The sequence below is a fragment of the Spermophilus citellus genome, assembly GCF_964194105.1.
Source record: "Spermophilus citellus genome assembly, chromosome: 2".
Taxonomy (NCBI): Eukaryota; Metazoa; Chordata; class Mammalia; order Rodentia; family Sciuridae; genus Spermophilus; species Spermophilus citellus.
The window spans coordinates 22,550,239-22,575,427 of NC_138183.1; the positions used below are offsets into that span (position 1 = coordinate 22,550,239).

Consider the following 25,189-nt stretch of genomic DNA (forward strand, 5'->3'; position numbering starts at 1 on the left):
AAAATGTCCTCAGGTCTTTTTAATTAGAGAAAGAACTCTGTTAAGGGATATTCAAGAGGTACATTGATATATAGAAAAGATTAATGAGACTGTCTTTTTTTTCCTATCTTAAACTTAGCTATAGAAATGATTTCTTAAAAACTTCAAAGTATATATTCTACATATGGTTTCCATTCACCCTAAATGTATGGTGACATTCCTGTTCAAACAGTGTGTGTGTGTGTGTGTGTGTGTGTGTGTGTGTGTGTGTGTGTGTGTGTTTCTCCAAAAATGGTACCATCAGAAATTCAAGTCACTAAAGTGAATGAACTTTATCATCCTTACCTGAAGCTTACATGAAGGCAATGGCCAATTCCTCCTGATTTTGTCTTCCTAATGTTTTCATCTTTCCTCTGTACCTAATGCTAAAATGAATACAGACTCTTCTTTTTTTGGTTATTGCAGAATTCTTCTATCCTCTTCCCTTTAGTTTGGTTCATAGTCAGTCAGTTTTTTCTGTTATCACCAGAGTTATCTTTGCAATTGGAAATCCTTGTTGGTGAAGTTTGCAGGTTCATTTACAAAAGACCTTGCTTTGGGGCTGGGGTTGTGGCTCAGAGGTGGAGCACTCACCTACCATGCGTGAGGCACTAGGTTCGATCCTCAGCACCACATAAAAATAAAATAAAGATATTGTGTCCACCCATAACTAAAAAAATAAATTAAAAAAAAAAGGACCATGCCTTTTATTCAAATCATGACCAACTCAACACTGGAGATAGTTTGTGTTATATTTTTTCTATTCTAATTATTTGCTTTTTTTAAAATTTTTTTAATTGTGATAAAATACACACAAATTTTACCATCTTGATCATTTTAAGTATATAGTTCAGTGATATTAAATACATTTGTAATGTTGTACAATCATCACTGCCCATCTCTATAATTCGTCATCTTACAATACAGAAACTCTGCTCATTAAATAGTAACCCCTCATTCCAATTGCCCTGTAGCCTCTGGCAACTACCGTTCTGCTTTTTGTCTCTATGAATTGATTGCTCTAGGTACCTTTTATAAGTGAAATCATACAGTATTTGTCTTTTTGTGATTAGCTTATTTTACTAGCATAATGTCCTTAAGGTTAATCCATATTGTAACATGTATCAAGAATTCCGTTCTTGTAGGGCTGGGGATATAGCTCAGTTGGTAGAGTGCTTGCCTTGCATATACAAGACCCAGGCCCTGGGTTCAGTCCCCAGTACCACACACACAAAAAATCTTCCTTGTTGAGGCTGAATATTCCATTTACTTGTCAATGGACACTTGGGTTGCCTCCATATTTTAACTTTCATGAATTATGCTGCCGTGAACATGAATGTACAAATATCTCTTTGTAACCTTGTTTCAAATTGTTTTGCCTGTACACCCAGAAATGGTGTTGCTGGATTATATGGTAGTTTTCATTTTTTGAGGAATTGCCATACTATTTTCCACATTGGCTGTACCATTTTACATTTCCACCTTCAGTACACAAGGGTTTTAATTTCTTCATATGCTTTTCAACACTTATATTCTAGTTTTTGGATAGTATCCTTCATATGTGTATGAGATGGTATTTCTTTATAGTTTTCATGTACTTTTTGGTTCTGTGTGTGTGTGTGTGTGTGTGTGTGTGTGTGTGTTCTCGTCTTTTCTTCCTTTGTCATTTTTCCTTTTCTTTTGATTTTGAGACAAGGTCTTGTTATGTTGCCAAAATTGTCCTCATCCCTGTGCTCAACTTATTTTTCTACCTCAGCCTCCCAAGTCTATTTTTTGAAGTTTTTTTTTTGTTGTTGTTGTTGTTCACTTTTGGAGTTCTTTTAATAACTCTGAATATTAATCCATATCTGATATATTATTTGGAATTATTTTTATCCATTCCGTGAGTTGCCCTTTTTTTTTTCTTTTGGTATTTTCTTTGGATGCATGTAAGTTTAAATTCTTTTTTAAAAAAATTTATTTATTTATTTATTTAGTTTTCGGCGGACACAACATCTTTGTTTGTATGTGGTGCTGAGGATCGAACCCGGGCCCCACGCATGCCAGGCGAGCGCGCTACCACTTGAGCCACATCCCCAGCCCCAAGTTTAAATTTTTGTGAAGTTCAGTTTGTTATTTTTGTTGTTCTTGCCTGCCTTTGGTGTCATATTCAAAACATCATTGCTGTGAAGTTTTGTATTTTCTTCTGAGTTTTGTAGTTTTAGGTCTTACAGTTACATCTTTGATGCATTTGGTTTTTGTATGCGATGGTAAGAAATCATCTGGCTTCATTCTTTTGCACGTGGATATCCAGTTTTCCCAACACATTTTAATTTGTAATAATACCTACCTCAGAGCAGTGTTGTGAGGACTGATGGAGTAATATCTAGAAAGTTTAGAACACAGAGGCTAGTACTCATTCAGTTATTAAGTTCTCAGTAAATGGTGAAAGGTTAGAAGTTATTTCTCTTCTGGTCTCATATCTTGCCACCCTTTGCCTTGCACCTTATGCTCCAATAAAAGATTCTAGCTCCTTGAATCTGCTGTTTTCGTGGCTCTGTTTCCACTCAGGATGCTTCCTCTGCCTGGCATAGAGGCTGCCTTTGCCCTTTTAGCCTGGTAAACATCTACTCATATTTCAGTGTTTGCTCAAGTGTGCCACCTCCTGTCTGCCTCTCCTTCCATTCAATTCCAATCTGAGCACTCTCTTGTCCTTTCTATGCATAGTGGGCACAGACTTATGCCTAGCAGAAGGTACTTTAATATTTGCTAATTTCAGATATACTCTTCTGTGTCTCCATAACCATAAAATTGCCACAGAACTTCTTAGATTGCAGTTTCCAAGCACTATTTCCCAGGCAGTGCCTTGATAACTTTGGTTCAGAAAATATGGTTGCAGTAACAATATATTACAGTGTAAGCTGCTAGGATTTTGGGACAAAATATTCATCTTTCTGTAAGTTTATACTTTATTTCTACTTATTTTTATATGTTTTGAAAATAAGTATAACTAACATCAAGCATTCCACAGACAAAAATCATTGTTTGCTGCTCATTAATGTTCTCCATTTTCTTATATTTTCATTTCTAATCAGAGAATCCTTCAAGATGACATTCAGAGGAATCTCCTCTTTCCTGATACACTTTTAAGTAGGCATGTGTTACCTCATGTTGATTTTGAACACATGACAGCACCAACCACAATTCTTTACTTGTGTGCAATTTAAATTTTATTTTTTCCCCGCAGATTGTAAATGTTCCAATTATCCCCTTTGCTTTTATTATCTATATAACATGACATTATCAGATTGTTCTTAAAAATTTTTGTATCCCTGGTTATATTTGTCTTCTTTCATTTTGTGTGTGTGTGTGTGTGTGTGTGTGTGTGTAAAAGAGAGACCTTTATTTCATTAGAGTTGGTGCTAAATTTCAAACATGGAGCAGTAGTTTCTGGAATGTCCCAGTCATTTTTTTTTTTAATTTTAATTAGGTATATATGACGGCAGAATGCATTTTGATTAATTGTACACAATTGCTGTACAACTTTACATTTCTATGTAGTGTCTCATTATGTGTGCAGTCGTATGTGCACCTAGGGTAATGATGTCCATCTCATTCCACCATCTTTCTTACCCCTGTATCCCTTCCCCACCCCTTCCTCCCCTTTGCCCCATCAAAGTTCCTTTATTTTCCCCACACACTCCCTCATTATGGATCAGAATCCACTTATCAGAGACATTTGGCCTTTGGTTTTTGGGATTGGCTTACTTTGCTTCGCATGATGTTCTCCACCACCATTCATTTATCTCCACATGCCGTGATTTTATTCCTTTGTGCATATATACCACATTTTCTTTATCCATTCATCTATGGAATGGCATCTAGGTTGCTTCCACAGTTTAGCTATTGTGAATTGAGCTGCTATAAACATTGATGTGGCTATGTTACTGTAGTATGCTGATTTTGAATCCTTTGGGTATAGACCAAGGAGTGGGATAGCTGGGTTAAATGATGGTTCCATTCCAAGTTTTCTAAGGAATCTCCATACTGCTTTCCAGATTCGTTATACCAATTTGCAGTCCCACCAGCAGTGAATGTGCCTTTTTCTTCACATCCTTGCTAACATTTATTGTTGTCTGTATTCTTGATAACTGCCATTCTGACTGGCGTGAGATGAAATCTTAGAGTGGTTTTGATTTGTATTTCTCTAACTAATAGAGATGTTGAACATTTTTTCATGTATTTGTTGATCGAATGTATAAAATCTGTATGCAACAAAATGAAACTAAACTCCTATCTCTCACCATGTGCAAAACTCAATTCAAAATGGATCAAGGACCTAGGAATTAGATCAGAGAGCCTGCGCCTAATAGAGAAAAAAGTAAGCCCAAATCTTCATCACATAGGATTAGGACCCAACTTGCCTAACGAGAGTCTTAAAGTGCAAGAAATAAAATCAAGAATTAATAAATGGGATAGATTCAAACTAAAAAGCTTCTTCTCAGCAAAAGAAACAAACAATGAGTTGAATAGAGAGCCTATATTTTGGGAGCAAATGTTTGCCACTCTCACATCAGAGCACTAATTTCCAGGATATATAAAGAACGTAAAAAACTTAATACCAAGTAACAAACTAACCCAATCAATAAACGGGCTAATGCAGCAGTCTGGCTGGGCACAATTCGTGAGCCACTTGTCAAGCAGATACGAACTTTATTTTTAGAACACACATGCTGCACCACACAGCTTTTCAGGAATTCCCTCAGAGCCCAACTGCCACCACCGGCTTCTGGCGAGCCTCTCAACCCACCCATTCCTCCCACTCTTGAGGCCCATTGGCTGGGTCATGTAGGCGGAGCCAAAAGAGTCCCCCAATGAGCAGTTCCGTGGTCTGAAAGGGCGGGGAAACAGCCCAATGAGCATCACTGCAGAGGAGCCAGTCAGCTGGCAGCTGGAAGTTGGCTGGGGCCGCTTTGGCTGTGGCTCTCAACAGGCTAAGGAGCTGAACAGACACTTCTGAAGAAGATATACATTCGATCAACAAATATATGAAAAAATGTTCAACGTCTCTTATTTAAAAAAAATAGTAATTTTTTAGTTGTAGTTGGACACAATACCTTTATTTCACTTATTTATATGTGATGCTGAGGATTGAACCCAGGGTCTCGAATGTGCAAGGTGAGTGCTCTACCGCTGAGCCACAACCCCAGCCCTCTGTATCATTTTTGGTGTAGTCTTAACTCCTCAATAAGACTGAGTGCCTTGATAGCAGTGCTTGCTTAAAAAAAAACAAAAAACAAAAAACAGAAAACCAAACTGTAAGTACCTAGTAATTTATAAACCCAGATACTCAGTGCAGATCTGTAGCCGCTGCCGCCATCATCATCATCATCATCATTATTTTGGAAGTAGGGGTCAAACCCAGGGCTTTGCCAATGCAAGGCAGTCACTTTGCTACTGAGCTACATCCTAGCCCTGGAGCCCACATTATTGTTAAATAAGGTGGGCATTGGTAGTTTTAGGAACAGGGGTATTTTATGTGTAAGAATAATCTTTCCTACAAAAAGTATGAATTTGTTTTAGCCAGCTTTTTTTATTTTTGCAACTAAAAGACCCTATGAGAACAATTGTAGAGGAGCAAAAATTTATTTTGGGTTTCAGAGGTCTTAATCCATAGAGAGCAGTCTTTTCCTTGGGGCTCAAGATGAGGCTGAACAAAATCATGGCAGAAGTGTGGAAGAGAGAAGCAGCTCACATGATGATAAGAAAGCAGAGAGAGAGAGAGGAATGATAGAACTCCACTTAACTAAAGCCACACCGCCCCACTGCCTACCTCCTCCAGCCACAGCCTCCCTGCCTTCGATTATCAGTTAATCGGTATCAGGGGATTGATTCACTGATTGGATTAAGACCCTTGCAGCCCAATCATTTCTCTGAACCTGTTGCATTGTCTCAAGTATGAGCTTTTGGATATACCTTATATCTAAACCATAACAGAATTTGAGGGGTTTACATATCTTTTGTGTTGGTGTTTAGTATTGGAACTTGTTGGATGCCACTCAGGACTCATCTATCTATTTATCTTTCTTTCTTTTTCTCTTTCTCTCTCTCTCTGTTTCTTTTTCCTTTGGCATTTTAGACACCTATTTCCTGACCAAACACTTATGAAATGTTTTCTGTGAAGTTTTATTATAATTGGTTTTGAATGACTAGATGTAATTAAGAAACCTAATTCTCCCCAAATGATTTTTGTCTGCTAGTGTTCCCTATGTTGTGTGGAATGGTGGGAGTGGTAACTTCTGCAGTGTGAACTCAGAATTGTTTCTTAATGGTAGACCTACATGTTTTGCAGACTTCTGAGATCAACCTCAAGTCTCTCTTTGTTTCATCACAAGCTATTAAAAGAACTTCTAATTGGCTAAGTTGGTCAGCTAATAGTGTTTATATTACGTTAAGAACTGCATTAATATTGAAGAACAAGACATATAAAATGTCTAATAGTGCATCCTGACTGTTTGAAAATAGTAAATTTTTATTTTTTTTTAATTGATGTCCTTGACTTTGTCCCTTTTACATAGGTGGTATATGATGGACTTTTTGGTACAAATACAAATTCAAAGTTAAGAACATTATCCCTGCAATTTGTACATCACATTTGTATAACGTAAGTTCTTTGATCAATCTATCTATCTATTTATTTGGGACCTGGGATTGAACTCAGGGACGCTTAACGACTGAGCCACATCCCCAGCCCTTTTTAAATTTTATTTAGAATCTTAGGGCCTTGCTAAGTTGCTGGGGCTGGTTTTGAACTCACAATCTTCCTGCCTCAGACTCCTGAGATGCTGGGATTACAGGCATGTGTCTCCATGCCTGGCTTGAACTATTTTAATTGTAAAGTTTTTAACTGCTGAAATGATCAAATGACTTAAGTGTACTTTTTTTTAAAAACCCATCTTAACTAGAAAGAATTAATTTGTTTAATTTAAGAATTTTCAGATTTTAATAGATAATTTTATTTATTTCACTTGTCTCTAATTATTTTAAGTAATCATCTGAAAAGATATACAATTCATATCTCTCTTTGTGTATGTGTGTTTTTTCAAAAGCTGTCCAGATATCAAGATTAAGCCATTAGGTCCAATGCTTTTGAATGGCCTCACTAAACTAATCAATGAATATAAAGAAGTAAGTGCCTTAACTTTGAAATTTTACATTTTATATTATAAAGGATTTTCTATGGTAAATCTTTCTAGTTTGTTTATAGAGTTAAGATTTGCTATCTATTATTCATTGTTTCTTAACATTTTTACTTGAAGTAGTGAAATTTCAGAAACTATTGCCATTTTCTGCTTTTTATTTTTTTAAAGAAATAAGTGCTAAAATTGATACAAGTCTTGAGGGTTCATACCACTTCTTTAAATAAGATATTTTTAAATTAAATTTATTTTATGCTGCTTCTGTGTACCATGCAAAAACGAAAAGGGTTAGTTTAAGTTAATTTTATGATTTATTTCCATATGGAAGTATTTGGCTTTTCTACTTTTACTAGGAAAGAGTTAATTTTTAGGGGCTGAGAGTTTATTGATTTGAAATTCTATCAAAACATGCATTCAGTAAATTTTTGATTCCTTAAGCTAAGTGGGATGAGGATACCTCGGATTACAGATTTATGAATCTTGTTTTTCCTACTATATTTCTCTGTTTCTCTTACCATCTCCACTATTTCAGGAGAATTTGCTAAAAAAAAGGTAAGGTTTCAAGAACTCTAGTTAGCCTGTATTTCTTCAGTCTTACCTAAATATGAATGCATGTTTGCAGTAGTAGAGTGAGATCAAGATCTTGCTATTGAAAATTAGAATTAAATTTTAGTTTTGTTCTTTAGTGAATTACTTAAATTCTTAGGACCACTGTCCTTTATGAGAAAAATTCAAATAATAGTATTACCCCACTGGATTATTGTAAAGATAAAATGAGATAACACATAAATTGTTCAGCACAGTGAAGGAATATTAACAAATATTATTGATGAAAAATGTTCACTTGTCATGAAGCTGTGCCTGACTTCTAGCTTTTTCTCCTACTGAAAAATCCCTGTATGGTTTTTAAGGTTTAAGGAAACTTTACATTAATTTATGGGTAGATAATCGGATGCTTTGAAGTGGTTGGTAGAAATAAAAATGCTTTGGGGCTTTCGGAGAGAACTATATATTTCAAAATAGTTTAGAGAGTCCAGATAAACCATGAGAGTCTAGTCCTCCTACTTCCAGGTGACATCTGCAAGCCTTCTTGACATATGTATTCTTGAGTGGCTCTTCAGATGTGGAAGGGTGAATCCTAGGTTAAATGTATAAATTTCACCTTGCAGAAATTTGTTACTATTTAGAGTAATCAGTCAGACTGCTGGTTTTCATAAAATTGTGTCTGAATTTTCAGGAGGGAACTTCACCAATTTACTTGATGACTCTGACCCTCTTAATTTTCTATGGTAGAAGATATAAGAGGAAGCTCTTCATTGTAGTGCAGATTTTTAGAAAAATCACACTATAGCTTACTGCAATCTGGTGAGAGGGAGGATCTTACTTATATTAGTGATATTAGTGATGAATGTTCTAATAAGTTAAGCTGTTTTCCTAGTGTGTTGAAGATGGATTTTGGTGTTTGCAGGATGCATGGTGTTGACAATATCCTGCACTTAGCACCAGCTAAGAGAAACCTTCTATAGATGATTACTGCATTTTCCTTTTGGAATAGGTTGGGAAGGAAAGGGTTTTCTTTTCTTTTTTTTTAATTGTCATTTGTTTGTTTGTTTTCGTTGCTGTTTTTTTGTTTTTCCTTTTTATACTGTGATGGATGCTGGGTTTGAACCTTTTTTGTTGTTGTTCAGATGCTATTATCATGTAGTTAGAGTGAGATCTAGATTTAGCAAGAAGTAAAATAATGCATGTAATTGCAGCGAAAAGGTTTTGCTGTTTACTTTGTTTTGTCTGTTTTTTCTTTTCTTTTTTCTTTTTCTTTTCCTTTTCTTTCTTTCTTTTCTTTTTTCTTTTTTTTTTTTTAAATTTTAAGGACCCTAAACTACTGTCAATGGCATATTCAGCTGTTGGAAAACTCTCCAGGTGAGTAAACTCTTTTTCAGTGGGAGATATCCTGTTGGTAAACTGAGGAAAAAACTGGCATTTAATAATGAATGCTGAATAAATTTGTTGTGATTCTGAAAGGAAATGTATTTTAATGGTCATTAGTTGTTTAGAAAACTCTTCCTTTTGTAGAAGAAAGAAGATGTAAGACATTTAAATTTACATTTGAAGATATATTACCATAAAAATGTATTCTTCCAGTGGGATTTTGAACTGAATTGCATGATAATGGGTTAGAATTTATGTCCCTTACAGACTTTTGATTGACCTTAAGTGTTCTTATTGCTACTAACCACTAAATTCTAAAATCCCTATGGTCATTTTTGTCTAGTGATTCTTTTTTTGTGTTTATATTGTTATTCTTTTTTTTTTTAAAGAGAGAGAATTTTTAATATTTATTTTTCGGTGACACAATGTCTTTATTGTATGTGGTGCTGAGGATGCCAGGCAAGAGCGCTACTGCTTGAGCCACATCCCCAGCCCTATATTGTTATTCTAAATAGCCCTGTTTTCAAAGATAGATTTATTTTCTTTTCTGTATGATTCTTCATTTCAATTCCTCCTGGTTTTATTTTCCTTTCCTATATTTCAAAGGAAGGACATAAAGATCAAGTGTCCTGCGTGGTACCATATGATGCTTTGGCTCCATGCATAGACTCTATATCTGCTACTGTAGAATTGATATTGAGCTTTGGGGTTCAGACAAAAACAACCCCAGATCCACTTATGCAGCACAGGGTTTTCACAAACCTTGTCCCTTGTCTTTTGGCACGACCTTAACCTTTAGTTTAAAATACAATTTTGTCTTACCTCTTTTTTTCATGTTAAAATCAGAAATGTTAACTGAATGCATGGAATTTATAGAGGGACTATCTAGAAAAAAATACATATTAATCAAGGGTTGCTTGGATTAGATAGTTGAAGAATTAAATATTTACTTGTAAAAATATTGGGTTCTTGGGGGAAATAATCTAATTATGCTGACACTGTGTTCAGAGATGAAAATATGAGTTTAGGAAAATTTGTATGTAGTTTCATTTTCTCTTTCATCTCATGAAATTATGATCATAATGATATCGTTATATTTTCTTACAGTCGAATGCCCCATTTATTCACTAAGGATATAGCTCTTGTGCAGCAGCTTTTTGAAGCCCTATGTAAGGTAGGGAAACAGATGGTAAGTTTATACTTTCTGCTTAGATGCACACTTGGAAGTCAAAAGGGAGGGAAACACTATTTTTATCATCCTTACAGGAAGAGCCTGAGACACGGCTTGCCATACAAGAAGCATTATCTATGATGGTTGGGGCATACAGTTCTTTGGAAGGAGCACAGCGAACTCTGATGGAGGCACTTGTGGCTTCTTACTTAATAAAGGTAGGTCCAACTTTGTGAATGACAATGGCTGGTAGCATACACATTTTACATTAAAAAAAATTGTTTTTAAGTGGATACAAAAATTATATTTATTTATGGGATATGTCACGTTTCAATACATGTATATATTGTGATATTAGAATCAGGGTAAGCATTTCTGTCTTTTCAAACATCTATCTTTTCTTTGTGGTAAAAAATTAAAAATCCTTTCTTCTAGCTTTTCTGAAATATACAGTAAGTTATCATGATCTATAATCACCCTACTATGCAATAGAACACCAGAGCTTATTTCTTCTAACTGTAACTTAGCACCTGTAGACCAACCTTTCCCCATCCTCTATGTCCTCTACTTTGCCTGTCTGGTAACTGCTACTTTACTTTCAACTTCTATGAGATCAGGTTTTTTAGATTTCACATATGAGCGAGATCATGTTGTATTTGAGAGAAAAGCAGAAGGAAAGAAAAACAAGATGCTTATGTCAAAAGTAGTCATCAGGAAGTAATCCAGTACCACCATCCATGTTCTTCCTTCTAGTCCTATTTTTTTCTGGCCAAAGTGGGAGTTCAAACCAGGTACAGTGGTGCACGCCTGTAATCCCAGTGGCTTGGGAAGCTGAGGCAAGAGGATGCGAGTTCAAAGCCAGCCTCAGCAAAAGTGAGGTGCTAAGCAACTCAGTGAGACCCTGTCTCTAAATGAAATACAAAGTTGGGCTGGGGATGTGGCTCAGTGGCCGAATGCTCCTGAGTTCAATCCCTGGTACCCCACCTCTCCCTGCAACCAAAAAAAGTGGGAGTTCATAGGAGAATTTGGAGTATCTATAGCTATACATACACATAAGTATAGTGTTAATACACAGTATAAAATTAAATATTATGTATCTGCTTTAGTGAGTTCTTTGTTCTCCATTTGTACCAATAGAAAGGAGACATTGGAAAAGGGAATATTGCCAAAAATTATTGCTGAGATTAATATAAAATGCTTCCTACTGAATTGAGGTTGACATAATTTAACACATTCTTGATGAGGAAATTCTGAAGATTCCAAAGGTATCTATTTTCTGTTGAAACACGATAGGATTAATTTTTGCCCTTATGTATGTTCAGAAATCTTACCATATAGAGTACCACTGTCAAATACTTCTGGCGTCCAATTCACATGGTTCATGGTCATATATCACAGACAGTGATTTTTAGGCTTATGTGGAAACTTATTGGAATAGAATCTTAAAACAAGTATACAAGTATACTTGTATCATGCTTGTAGATGATGGTTTGGATCATGCAGATCAAATCATGTAGTGGTATTACTAAGCTCAAGTTAATTTCTAAAGGCTGCATTTAAAGCATCCAAACTCTAGGCTAAATCATACAATTTAGACTAGTCTTTAATATCATTGCTCTTAAGTGTAGCTCAAGAATCACTTAACTAGCAAGAATAGCAGAATGGATGGGAAGTATGTGTTGATTAATATCTATTTTATCTCACTTACCTTCGTGGCTACAGAAAGATCTTAGGGGACGATAGATGAGGGTAAAGCTTCAGGATCAGCAGGTGCTGAAACTGCTTTTCTTGAACTTTATATTCATAAATTATTAATCTAAGTTAATATATTCATGTAATTGAATCTTTGCTCTGGTGTCAGTGATTTAGAGCTAATTTGGAATGTTTCAGGTATTTGCTTCAAATTTTTAGGGATTCCCAGTAATTTCTGTTGATATTTTTTACAAAACACCTGAATTTCACTTGTGTGAGAGTTAGGGAGGTAGAGATATTGCCTGGAAACTGTCACAATGACCCTGGTTCCAAGATTTGGGCTGAATATGTGCAAGCACAGAGTAGATTCTCTAGTTATTGTTTTTGTGGATCTCTTCTGCATTACATGGCAGATGATATTATCTCCTAAAAGTACTCTTTAGGTAATGCTACTGTTCCAAAGACTTTTAAAAAACATAAAGATATTGAACAGGGTTGGTAGGGGTTGTACTTAGTATGGGTGAGGCTCTGGCTTCATTCTGGGCAACCCCTGACCTCCTCACCCCCAAAAAGAGAGCTTGAACAAATAATTTGTTTTGATTTTATTGATTTAGACACATAATTATTGAAATGTCTATTTAAATTTTGAATTGTTTATAATTAACATGATTTATCATAACTAGAATGAGATGCTGATAATTTAATTCTTTTGTTTTTTTTTGGTCGGTGGGTGGGTGTCTCTGTGTTTTTATGTGTCCAATAGCCTGAAGTTCAAGTTCGACAAGTGGCTGTGAAATTTGCCAGCACAGTGTTTCCCTCAGATCATATACCTTCCAGATACTTGCTCCTACTAGCTGCAGGAGATCCGTAAGTTTCAAAAGGTGTTAATTTGAATTTGTGTTCATTTTAAATGTATTTGAAAATTACCAAAATTTGTGTTGTTTAATATTTTGGCCTATGAAATTTAGAAACAGTTTATTAAACAGTTAAAAGTATGGCCCTTGATATGACCTATAGTTATATACTGTGTATTTATAGATATTAATTCTGTAATTGATATTACCTGTAGTCATATACCTATATACTTACAATATTGAATTCTATAATTCAGGAAATAGAATTACATGTATAGAATATATGTATATCTGTATACTGTATATAGATTACATGTATATCTGTAATAAATGATAGATAACATAGAAAACACTTATAAAAATTGTCAGATTCAGATAAAGCAAATTAAACTATATATAATATAATTATATGTCTAAAATCAGGCCCTATAAAAAAAGAAAAAAGGGTTAATGCCAGCGATAGTTTGATATACATATTTTGATATATTGATGAAGTATTTTGTATCTAATATCCTAAAAGTTTTAAAATGAGGTATGTATACTGGGTTTTGTATTAATGAATTATTATGATTATATTTCTAGAGAATATATTTGTTGTTTGTTTAAATGTTTCTGAAATTGGGACATGCCTTTAAAAACCATATGCATATGAAATAGGGTGTGTGTGTGTGTGTGTGTGTGTGTGTATGTGTGTATTAAAACAACTCTTTTTTCTTTTCTTTTTTTTTTTTGGTACCGGAAATTGAACTCAGGGCACTTGACCCCTGAGCCAAAAAACAACTCTTTTCAAATCTATTATGTTTTTATTGTCTGTGACATTTTGAAATTCATGAAGCACTCCCAATATATTTTATAATACTAAACTATTATTACATGCAGTACTTAAAATTTTTGTGTCTTAAATGAGATTCTTGTAACGAAAAGTCATTTTTGCTGATGAGTGATTTTAAATAAAATTTTGCATCCTTTGATTATTTGAATACCCTTTCCAATAAAATGTTTATGTTCTATTTTTTAAAAATGGGAAATTCCTTGATAACAGTTTTCATTATTTGATTATTCTGGTTGGCTGAACAGAATATCTGGTATGTCCTTGATGCCCTTTCCCTATAAATGGCTCTGATTTTTTTTTTGTTTGATATCTTACCTATTATAGGAATTGACAGATCCTGACTTTGATTTCTGATCTTGGTGGCTGTTTCTCACTCATTTGCATTTAATTTGGCTAAAGTGGTTTAGGATTGTTAATCTTGGTTCTTGGTGGTCTACTGTTTCTCACTTTTCTACTACTAGAGGCCAGAGGGTTCCAGGGCCTGGGAACTGAGGTAGTAAGTAAATCATGTTAAAGTCACTATTTATATACAATGTTAACCTTATCTATAAGGGTTGAAAATAACTTTTATTTACAAAACCAAAGCATAAGTAATTCTATAGTTTTCTTTCTTTAGTTAAAATTGTTCCAGTCAAATGAAAATCTTCTGGCAACTTGAGGCTTTATTTATTAAGTCTTTCTTTTTTTTTTTTTTCCTTTGTAAGGTATTGTTAGGAAAACTACACTCAACTTAGAGTTGGTTATAGACATAAAATGACCTTTCTGTGGTATCTGAATAAAACTGTTGCTGAGGTCATAGTCTAGTAGGGTGGTCTGAAATTGGTTGGGTTTTACATTTTTAAATATTGTCACTTATCAGTTATCATTATACAGAATTATAGCTGGACTGCACAGAAGTGTAAAACTTAGGGGAGCATAAAGAACATTGGGCAATCACTGAATTTTAACATGTTGTCGTTTATGATTTACCTCTAATAAGGATAAAGCACACACATAGATGCTTACATAATGGATTGCAAAACCTATCTTATTTATTTCTGTGAATTAAAAATCAAAGATACAAACCAGATGATTCTCCAAATTTCATGAAATTTCCAAAAACTTAACTTCTTACATTTTATTGTCTCTTTGTTTACATAGCCAAGAATATATTTAATGCATTTGCTCAGAATTCTAGCTGCCAGATAAAATTCCTGTTTTCATTCTTCAAATGATTATTTTCTGGTTGATGCAATTTATTTTTATTCTTATTTGTCTTTCTGAAAGACGAGAAGAAGTTCATGGAGAAGCACAACGAGTATTAAGATGTCTTCCTGGTAGAAACAAAAAAGAAGGTGCTTCTAAGCAGATGCCTTCTTTCCCAGAAATGGTATATTATATCCAAGAAAAGGTATGGTGCTAGGCTGCAGGTAATTAGCTTGAGACATGTAATGGATGAAAATTAAAAAAAAAAATTTTTTTTTAAGTGAAAAATGTAACCACCACGGTCAACTATAGTAGTTTTTAGCAGTATTAATATTTACAATGTAGGAGGGAGATACAAAGTGAGGAGAAAAATATAATTCTTAAATTTAATTGATCTGTTTTACCTAAAGAAAATGACTTTTAATTCCTTTCATGATTGTCAACATTTTTAACTATGTTTACATTTTTTCCCTTGATATGATATGCTTAAAAATATATTTCCTTTTTAGTTTTATTTTTTGCAGTGCAGGGGATAAGTCCAAAGGCTTGTGCATGCTAGATAAGTGCGCTATCACTGAACTGCATCCCCAGCCCCTCCTTTATTTTTTTTAAGAAATTTTTTAATATTTATTTTTTAGTTTTCGGTGGACACAACATCTTTATTTTATTTCTATGTGGTGCTGAGGATTGAACCCAGCGCCCCGCGCAAGCCAGGCGAGCGCGTTAGCACTTAAGCCACATCCCCAGCTCCCCAGCCCCTCCTTTTAATTTCATTTATTGATTGAATGATAGTGGTGCTGGGAATTAAGCTACATCCCCAGCCCTTTTATTTTGAGATAGGATATTACTAAGTTGCCTAGACTGGCCTTGAACTTTTGTTCCTCCTGTTTTAGCCTCCTGCGTAGCTGTGATTATAGACATTCCTCACTGTGCCTGGCACCCTTTTTAATTTTTTTTTATTATTTTTGATATTTATTTTTTAGTTGTTGTTGGACACAATACCTTTGTTTTATTTATTTTTATGTGGTGCTGAGGATTGAACCCAGGGCCTTGAATGTGCTAGGCAAGCACTCTACCACTGAGCCACAACCCCAGCCCTCCTTTTTATTGTTAATGGCACTATTTAGGAATCCTCAGGAAGCAGTTCAGGTGTTTCTCACCACGATTATCCATCTGATTGTGCAAATCTCCGCTTTTGCAGGGTGTTTTCTGCTGGTGGATCTGAGTATTGCCAGTAAGAATCCATACCCCTGACTATCCCACTTTTTATATCAGTGTTTCTTTGAGTATGTTGGAGGATATCTAACTGTTTTTTACCTCGACTGGTGATCCTCACTTTTTGCTAGGTGGGCACCTTGAGGGAATTGGAGATCAGTATTATTCTGTTTTTCTTAACAATCATATTTGTATCCTGAAGATGCCCTATGCTTGTGTTTTTCTCCTACATCCATCTTAATGAATATAACTGGCATTCAGTGACTTTGGGTGACTGTGTCAGTAGATATCTGCAGTAGGTTTATTTTTAAATATGCCAGTAAAATATATGGGGAAAAGGCATCACATCTGCCATTTAGGGATGTGAGGTACATACACAGTCAGCTGGATTAATAGGAAAGGTTTTGACTCTGAAAAGTTGCAAACTTTGGACAGTAAAGTGGCTAGAAATGTTATTTTGAATTGAGGAAAGTCACATGTGCTCCATTCTTCCGTAATTGTTTGTTTTGTGCTTATTTTTATTAGGCTTCCCATCGAATGAAAACTCCAGTCAAATACATGACTGGGACTACTGTCCTTCCATTTAATCCAGCAGCATTTGGAGAGGTAGGACTTTGATATACTTCTGTTTGGCTTCCTTTTAGGTAGCTTCACTTCCAAAATGGTATCTGTGATATTGTAGCATTATTGTTCTTTATCAGGAAATTTATTTAAAACAAAACAAAACAAAAATCCTGAAAAAACATTATTAGGTAATTGGTATTGTTTTAATTTATGGTTATCTCAGGTTTATTTTATTTACTTTTGTTTTCTTTGATGCTGGGGATTGAAGCCTGGGCCTTGAACATGTCAGACAGGTGCTCTACTACAAAGCCATGTCTCTAGCCCATCGGGAGATTATTTCTGTGAAAGAACTGGATGTTCTGCATTGCTTACTATTGGGCTGTGTGGCAAGTAAAATTTTGAGTTTTAAAGCTGAGATATTGTTGATTGTTAGGGCTTTCTAGGTTTAAAGGGTGAAGAGGATTAATTTATAATATCTATTAAGGGAAATTCTATGTTTCAGATTATTGATTTGTACTAATTAAATTATAAAAAGTAATCTTGTTTAGAGTCTAGTGAAAAGAGGGGTGGGAGTGTAGCTCAGAGGTAGAGCATATATTTTAGCATATCCAAAGCCCCTGGGTTCAATCCCCAGCACCCCCCCCCAACAAAAAAATTGAGTTTACTCCCTGCCCCCCATGGCTTCCTGGGATTGAACTTAGTGGCACTTGAACACTGACCAACATCTACATCCCCAGCCACATTTTTGTATTTTATTTAGAGACAGGATCTCACTGAGTTGCATAATAGCACCTTACTTTTGCTGAGGCTGGCTTTGAACTCATGATCCTCTTGCCTCATCCTTCTGAGATGCTGGGATTACAGGCATGCATTACTGAGCTCGGCTTACATTTTAATTCCATTAAAGAAATATCTCTTGAATTTGTGAAAGCTTGATATATAAATTTTATTCTATTATAGTAATTTAGTAAACATCAGTTATGTTTTTGGCTTCTATAAGGGTTGAGAAAGCTTTATGAAACAGGGTGGAGGATTCAAAACTGGAAATTGTCACTCTGAAGAATATTCTGTCACAGTGAAGTTTATCTGGATTCCTCTCTTTCTGGTTTTAGATAGTCCTGTACTTGCGCATGTGTTTGGCTCACAGTGCAGGCATGGTGCCTACCTCTCAGAGTTTGGCTGATATGCAAGATCATGCTCCAGCCATTGGACGCTACATACGGACTTTAATGTCAAGCAGCCAGGTGACAGCCTCATCATCATCTAATAAAAGTGGAGAAACCAACCCCGTTCAGATCTACATTGGCCTGCTTCAGCAGCTGTTAGCAGGTGTTGGAGGTAGGCAGTGGTTATGCCAAAGAAAGATGTTAAAGCACTTAAGCAAAAATCCAATTTTAAACTCAGCTAAGAATTTATAGCAAAATTATTCTCCCTCTTCACTTACATAACAAGGCATTTGTGCTTTTATTCTAAACTTATCTGATTTATCCTTGATACAGTTTTCTTTTCAGAAAGAAATGCTAACAGTAGAGTTATGGGAGTTTATGTGAAGAGCAGGGCATCCCTTTTTGATAAATAGCTAACCTGTAAATTTGCTGCATTGAATCATGTACTACATTTAGGTTATACATTTTTTTTTGTTTTTATAGACTGAGGGAATTTATATTTGAGCAATAACCTCACACTTCAGAGACATATGAAGTGATCCCTCCATATTCATTCCTTTTCTCAAAAGTTAAAAGGGTTCTGAATTCTTCTATAGGTTTGCCGGTCATGTACTGTCTGTTGGAAGCTGTGTCAGTGTATCCAGAAAAATTGGCTACCAAGTTTGTAGACAAAACAGAATGGATAAAGGTATGTCCTGTGCATGTATACTCCTCTTTGAGTCTGGATATTTTAGACTTTTATCTCATGATTTCTTCTTCTTTCTACTAGTGTTATTCTGACCTTTTCTGCTTTTAGTTCATTTTGAAAATTACCGGTTATGAATCAATTAATAGAAAACATGTAGTAAGTATATCTCATCATCCAATCTGAGTGAGGATGGGAAATGAATTTGAGAGTCATATCAGTTAAAAAATAATTCTTTTTCTTTTTGAAAGTTTTTTTTTTTTTTGTCTTTTTAAATAAGGAATGGATTTGTGTAGTTTTAATTAAAAATATGTAACAGCCTACTTAACAGCCCTCCGCCCCATTTCCTCTCTTGCCTCTGGTAGTCAGACATGGGACATCACTTATTTTTGTATACATAATTTACTTATGTATTTACATACCGAAAAATGTATTTTTATTTTTTTTCCTTTATTTTACACAAAAGGTGGTATATTACTCAAATGGTTTTATGTCTTCCCTTAATAGTAAAACTTGGAGCTGTTCCTCTATAACTGGAGAGAGCATCTCTTTATTTTAATAGCCTCATCATTTTTAATTGTATGATTTATTCTGAATCCTTACTGATGATGATTTAGAGTCCTTCATTCTGCTGCCTTTATACCATTTTGCATATAAAGAAGTATGTTTTTTGGATTCTCCAGAGGTACATTTGCTGGGTCCGAGGACACATGTTTTTGTAATTTTGATAGGTAATGCCACACCCTTAATGTGGGTGATAGCAATTTAGCTCCTTCCAGCCATATATTAGAGTGTTCTTATCCTATAATCATATCAAAAGGATTACCAGGTTTAGCAAATAAAAGTGTAAGAATGCTCAGTTAAATTTAAATTTCAGGCAAATAATGATAAGTTTTTAAAAAAGTACAAGTATGCTTCATCTAGTTTAATATACCTTATGTGTTATGAAATGCATTTTGAAAAATATAGCTTGAATTTGGTAGAAATATATAGATTATATCTTTTAAGTGTGAAAATATGAATGTAGTGTGCCAAGAAATGTGAAATTTGCATTTCTCTGGAAAATTTGGTCTCATGAGACTGATTATAATTTAAAAAGGTTTTTTATTCTTTGTGAAGATTTTCTGGTTTCAAAAATGACCCTGTAGTTTTTGAGTTTTGATCTTTTAGATAAGGGATCATTGAACTATGGTCCATGGGTGATTATGGCCTGTCTCCTGTGTTTTTTAATGATCTGCAAGCTAAGAATGATTTTTATACTTTAAAGTTTGAAAAAAAGTCAAAGGACAAATAACATTTCATTATGAGTGAACTGTGTTGTCCATAATGTTCCTATTTATTTGTTTTCTGTGGCAGCTTTTGCATTGCAGTGACAGAATGGAGTATTTGCAACAGTGACCATGTGACCCACAAAGCCCATTTAGTCCTTTACAGAAAACATTTGCTGACTTCTATTTTAGATCATCTATGTGTTTATTTACCGGTTTTGAACTTTTTTAAAAAATTATATTTATTTTCTAGTTGTAATTGGACACAATATCTCCATTTTATTTTTATGTGGTACTGAGGATCGACCCAGGGTCCCACATGCAGTAGGCAAGCGCTTTACCACTGAGCCACAATACTAGCCCATGTTTTGAACTTTTGTATCTTTGATGAAAATGTGCCTAAGTATATGGTATATGTTTAATTTTCATTTTGTTTTAAAATAATAGCTTATTATTATTTTCCTGGATACCATGAGATTGAACATTAAAATATATAATTTATTCTTTTTAGTTTAAATGTCTGATGTTGTCAGGAGGAAGATGATTATATATCATGTACCTATTTTTCTATACTTCTCAGAGTCTGATGAATAGCAGTAAAGAAGAAATGCGTGAATTGGCAGCATTGTTTTATTCTGTGGTTGTATCAACTGTATCGGGAAATGAGTTGAAATCAATGATAGAACAACTTATAAAGACTACAAAAGACAATCATGTATGTTTTCAGTTTTGTCTTCATTTTTTTATGGCAGGTGGTAGGATTTTATTAAAGTATCTAACCTTCTTTTAGTTTCTATGTTCCCATCTGTAAAATAAACTTAAAAATTCCTTGTTTTTATGATTGTAAACATTAAGTGAGATAGATAATATATTGATACAGTCAGTTCAGTAAATAGATTTGAGTGCTATGTCTGAAAAGCATGGTTTCAGTTGTCATGAAGACTGGTGGCTAAATACATGAGAATCCTTAGTGCTCCCTGGTACTCAGAAATGATAGCTCCTTTTTCTTCTACTTTTCCTGTCACTTACCACTGTGCTTATGAAAAAACAAATTGCTTTCAAAAAGTTTCTTTACTACCTTGTGCTTAGAGGTTTTAACAATTAGAAATAAGATCTGCTTATTGTGTTTTGTTGGTAATAGGGAGAAGTTATTCTTGAAAATTATGATATTGCAACTACACAAGTGGTGGAAGCCAGAAGAAAGCATGAATACTATAGAAGCATGTTAAGGCCGTCACTGTACCCAGAGTTGGAGTGTGTGTGAAATTAGTGTATCTAAAACTTGAAGTGAATCAACACTCAGTTTAACTTCTCAGCATTCTCTGTTAGAAACTCAAGGTTTCTCTTGTTCCTTAGTTTGATTCATTGATAACTAGTGGATCCAAGTGATCATTTTACTTTTTGGTCATAAACAGTAGTTTTATCAGAGACATGATTGTAATAAATACAGTTATTTTAGTATATTCTTTCATGTGTGAGAAAGAGACAGACATATGCTATTGTGTTGTTAAATGTAGAGCCCTGAGATACAGCATGGATCCTTGCTTGCCTTGGGATTCACAGTGGGAAGATACTTGGCTAAAAAGAAGATGAGAATGGCAGAACAGCAAGACCTGGAGACAAATGAGGATTTGCTGCCTGAGCAAGAGGAGCTCATTCAGAGCGCTACAGAAACAATAGGTTATTAACGTCTGTGCTGACTTGACTGTTGCTATTTTTGAATTAAGTTAAATTTTAATAAAGCTTTTTAATTTCTTTGTATAGTATTATAATTTAAAGGCATAGCTTCCCTACATATGACAGGGGTGGTTCTTTTATGGGAAAAAATTTAAACATTCAAAAAATTTGCTATACCCACTTACCATTACCAAGTAAATGTTTACAAATGATCAATTAGAAGATATTGTGGATTTTGCTATCTTTCAAAAAAAATCTTTAATACATTGCTGATTGTTTTGGATCACAAAGATAAGTACTAGACTATTTTCTGTTTTGTCAAATATGCTTACAGGCTCGTTTTTGGATAGTACATCACCCCTCTTGGCAATTGCTGCCTGTACAGCTTTGGGTGAAATTGGCAGAAATGGTCCACTCCCAATCCGCAACGAGGGATCTGGCTTTACCAAATTACATCTTATAGAAAGTTTACTAAATAGAATTCCTTCCAGTAAAGAAACAAATAAGGCAAGTCTCTTTCTATTTTTCTTCCCTTCTGGAATTCTTCCATTTAAAGGTAGCTAAGTGAATAAAATTAAATTATACTGAGATACATGGCATTGTAGCTGAGGGAAGGATTTGCTCAAAGAATGATAAAGTTAATGAAGAAAGTTTACTATATGCTTGTAAGTTAGAGGTGGTTTGTGTACAAGTGTAGTATGTGCTTCACTTGACCCTCCCTGTTAGTCCATTTTAGGCCCTTAACTGTTAAAATTCAATAAAATATTAAATTCATATGGAAATCTTTGGCTATGTATGAGGTAGATAATAAAATGTTGTTAGTTTTATGATTTTTTACTTTTATAACAGATCTAAGTCTTTACCTTCTATAATTTGGTTTTAAGAAGCCTGGTCTTGGGGCTGGGGTTGTGGCTCAGTGCCCGAGCACTTGCCTAGCATGTGTGAGGCCCTGAGTTTGATTCTCAGCACCACATATAAACAAACAAATAAATAAATGTCCATCAATAACTAAGAAAAATATTAAAAAGAAGCCTGGTCATTAGTAAGCAGTGTAAATAATCTGAAGGAAGAGGACATTTGTAGGTTTTTAGGTTTGGGTAGAATTTTCATAGACTTATTTGTGATCAAAATACATCAGTTTTAAAGATGATTTTATGAGGAGAAAAATTAGTTTACAACAGGTTTAACAATGATAATCTTACTTCTGGTCTCGCTTCTGTTTAAAACTTTCTGAGATAATACAATACAGTTTTTATTAGCTATTATTAACCAATCATTACCAGCTATTTTTGAGCCCTGTGATGTGCCAGGGAATGTGCGACACACTTACCATGCATTAAAACTGAATCCTCCAAAAAGTTCAGTGCAGTAGGCATAGTAGTTCATGAGATAATATGAATGAGAGCCACAGAGAGGTCACATACCTACCTATAAAGGCTACTGAAAGAAATGGTTGAGATGTGATTTCGTCTGTGTCCCAGAACCCATATTTCTAACCTTGATGGTTTAAAGGCTTTCTTCCTCTAACATTGCTATGGATCTACTATGGACTCAGTTTTATGTCTTTCTGCCTTTACTGTCTTACAGAGATAACTGTAAAATTGTATGCTTTTAGAAAAATGTAGGCATGGGTATGTTAGTTTGACAGACTGCTCTTCCTGTCATTTCATCTTGGAAACACTGTTCTGGGATAAAGCTGTTGTATACTTTGTCTAAAAGAAAAATTCTGTTTTCTTCCAGATGAAAGAACGAGCAATTCAAACATTGGGCTATTTTCCAGTTGGGGATGGGGATTTTCCTCATCAGAAACTCCTCTTGCAAGGTCTGATGGATTCCGTGGAGGTATTTATATTACTCTCTGATTATTAGTCAAACAAAAGGCATATTTTAGTTGAAATTTTGCATGCTATGAGATTTTGTCTGTGTGTGTGCGTGTGACTTTTAATTAAACTTTATTCATTTATTTACCTCACACTGACTTTTGGCTGCTAGCTTTAGGCTCATCACTTTGCAGGCATAGTTCTAACTAAATCATTTACATGGGAAAGGCCTTTCCTTATAATTTCTGAGTGAAGAAGAGAGCATTAAAGGTAGAAGGGGAAACCTACTCAGTCAGCCAGCTACCTGTGGGAAGTGGGTGCCCGTAATTCCAGTTTCTTTCAAGTGTGGTGATTTAGTTTCTGTCCATTAGATGCCCAGGGTAGTGGAATCTTTAAATAGTGAATACTAATACATTGTGGTAAGTATCTGAACATTGTCTGATCTGGCCTCTGTGTAATCTAGCACTGGTTCTTGACATTCACTCACATTTTTGTATACTGGCCTCTTTGGTCCTCTTTGCTCTAATTTTTGAAAGTGCTGTATTCATTTTCCTTCTTAAGTTATTGCTATGCTCCTTGAAAAGCCTTCCCTGACCCTTTAAGCTAGAGTAGATTCTTTAGTTATTTGTGTGATCATGACTCCCATTCTTTTTCTTCGTAGCATTCATTTATCACAGCCTCTAATTGCGCACTAGACTGAAGGAAGAGTCTGTTTTGTACTTTGTTATAACACAAGGACCTAGCCATGTGATAATATTGGTAGAACCTCATAAATAGTGGTAAAACAAGTAATTATGTGAATCACAAAGGAGAGTATAATTTTGTCAGGAGGATTGGGAGGCTTTTTGGAAAGGGGGTTACTCCTGGCCCTTGGAGAATTTGAGGCAGGAGAGAGCAGGCTTGAATTTAGGGACTAAGGCAGCTGAATGTGAAAGTCAGTATTAAAATTCAGGCTTTTGGGTTGTTTTGTTTCCTGTACTGGGGATTGAACCTAGGGTATCTCTGAGGCACACCCCCAGCCTTTTTAATAGTTTTTATTTTGAGACAGGATCTCAATAATCTACCCAATCTGGACTTGAATTTGGGATCCTCTTGCGTCAGCCTCCTAGCTGGGGTTACAGACTAACGCTGTGCCTGGCCCATACAGTATTTTTAAAGTGAATTTTATCTGTATCAGGTTCTTTGTGGATGCCAGAGACATTGTAGCCACTTGGAGAGAAACTGATGATGTCTGATTTTTAATCTTTTCCCCTATAAAATCTGTTCTAGTTTTGTTTGAACAAATGAAAGCTTCTTTGGATGCCTTTCATTTGATGCCATTATTTTAAGAGTTTAGAAATACAAAACATATGAAAAACTAGAAGCGTGGGGAAATTAAAGAATGAACGAAAAAACATGAATCAGAGAAGCAGAATATCTTGATAATCAACCAGGATAAAGTTTGAAATTTTTTTTGTGTATTTTAACTTTTCATTGTGGAAGATTTTAAACAAAAGTAATATCATTATATAGTGAACTCCCACATGCTTGCTTTATTTTAATCTATTATCCCTCTCTTTATTTCTGGAATGTTCAAACTAAAGGCAGGATCTTGTATCATTCATAAATGTAGTTACGGGACTTTTTGTTTTCGATGCCAACTGTATCATTCACAATTGAAAATATGTAACAATAGCACATAAAATAAATCCCTAGTAAAGATCCTGTGTTGAAATACCTTTTCTTAGTTTGAAGTTGCCAAGAGAAGCTTTTGGCCAGCAAAGCTGCAGGGCAAAAGCCTTTAAATTCATTTCCCTTCAACTAGGAAGCTTGTGGTGTGTAACACTTGATGCCTCATCACTACTAGAGCTTTTTGTTGATGAAGCCTAGGAATGGCTAGCCTAGGGATGTTGTTTATATTCTTTGTGGAGTCACTATGCTCATGCCCCTCATAGG

At 34.9% G+C, this 25,189-nt stretch overlaps 1 protein-coding gene across 5 annotated transcripts in view; it reads left to right on the forward strand.

The window, feature by feature from the left end:
* Nucleotides 1–25,189, forward strand: part of ECPAS (Ecm29 proteasome adaptor and scaffold) — a 127,170-nt gene that overhangs the window by 59,208 nt on the left and 42,773 nt on the right. For all 5 annotated transcript variants that reach the window (XM_081282381.1, XM_081282382.1, XM_081282379.1 and 2 more), the window contains 14 exons: nucleotides 6,576–6,661; nucleotides 7,107–7,185; nucleotides 9,067–9,116; nucleotides 10,233–10,299; nucleotides 10,392–10,514; nucleotides 12,752–12,855; nucleotides 14,941–15,064; nucleotides 16,600–16,680; nucleotides 17,751–17,976; nucleotides 18,401–18,492; nucleotides 20,338–20,472; nucleotides 21,275–21,437; nucleotides 21,769–21,941; nucleotides 23,175–23,276. In XM_081282381.1, coding sequence (XP_081138507.1) covers nucleotides 6,576–6,661; nucleotides 7,107–7,185; nucleotides 9,067–9,116; nucleotides 10,233–10,299; nucleotides 10,392–10,514; nucleotides 12,752–12,855; nucleotides 14,941–15,064; nucleotides 16,600–16,680; nucleotides 17,751–17,976; nucleotides 18,401–18,492; nucleotides 20,338–20,472; nucleotides 21,275–21,437; nucleotides 21,769–21,941; nucleotides 23,175–23,276 — 1,605 coding nt within the window. The remainder of the gene's footprint in view (nucleotides 1–6,575; nucleotides 6,662–7,106; nucleotides 7,186–9,066; nucleotides 9,117–10,232; nucleotides 10,300–10,391; nucleotides 10,515–12,751; nucleotides 12,856–14,940; nucleotides 15,065–16,599; nucleotides 16,681–17,750; nucleotides 17,977–18,400; nucleotides 18,493–20,337; nucleotides 20,473–21,274; nucleotides 21,438–21,768; nucleotides 21,942–23,174; nucleotides 23,277–25,189) is intronic.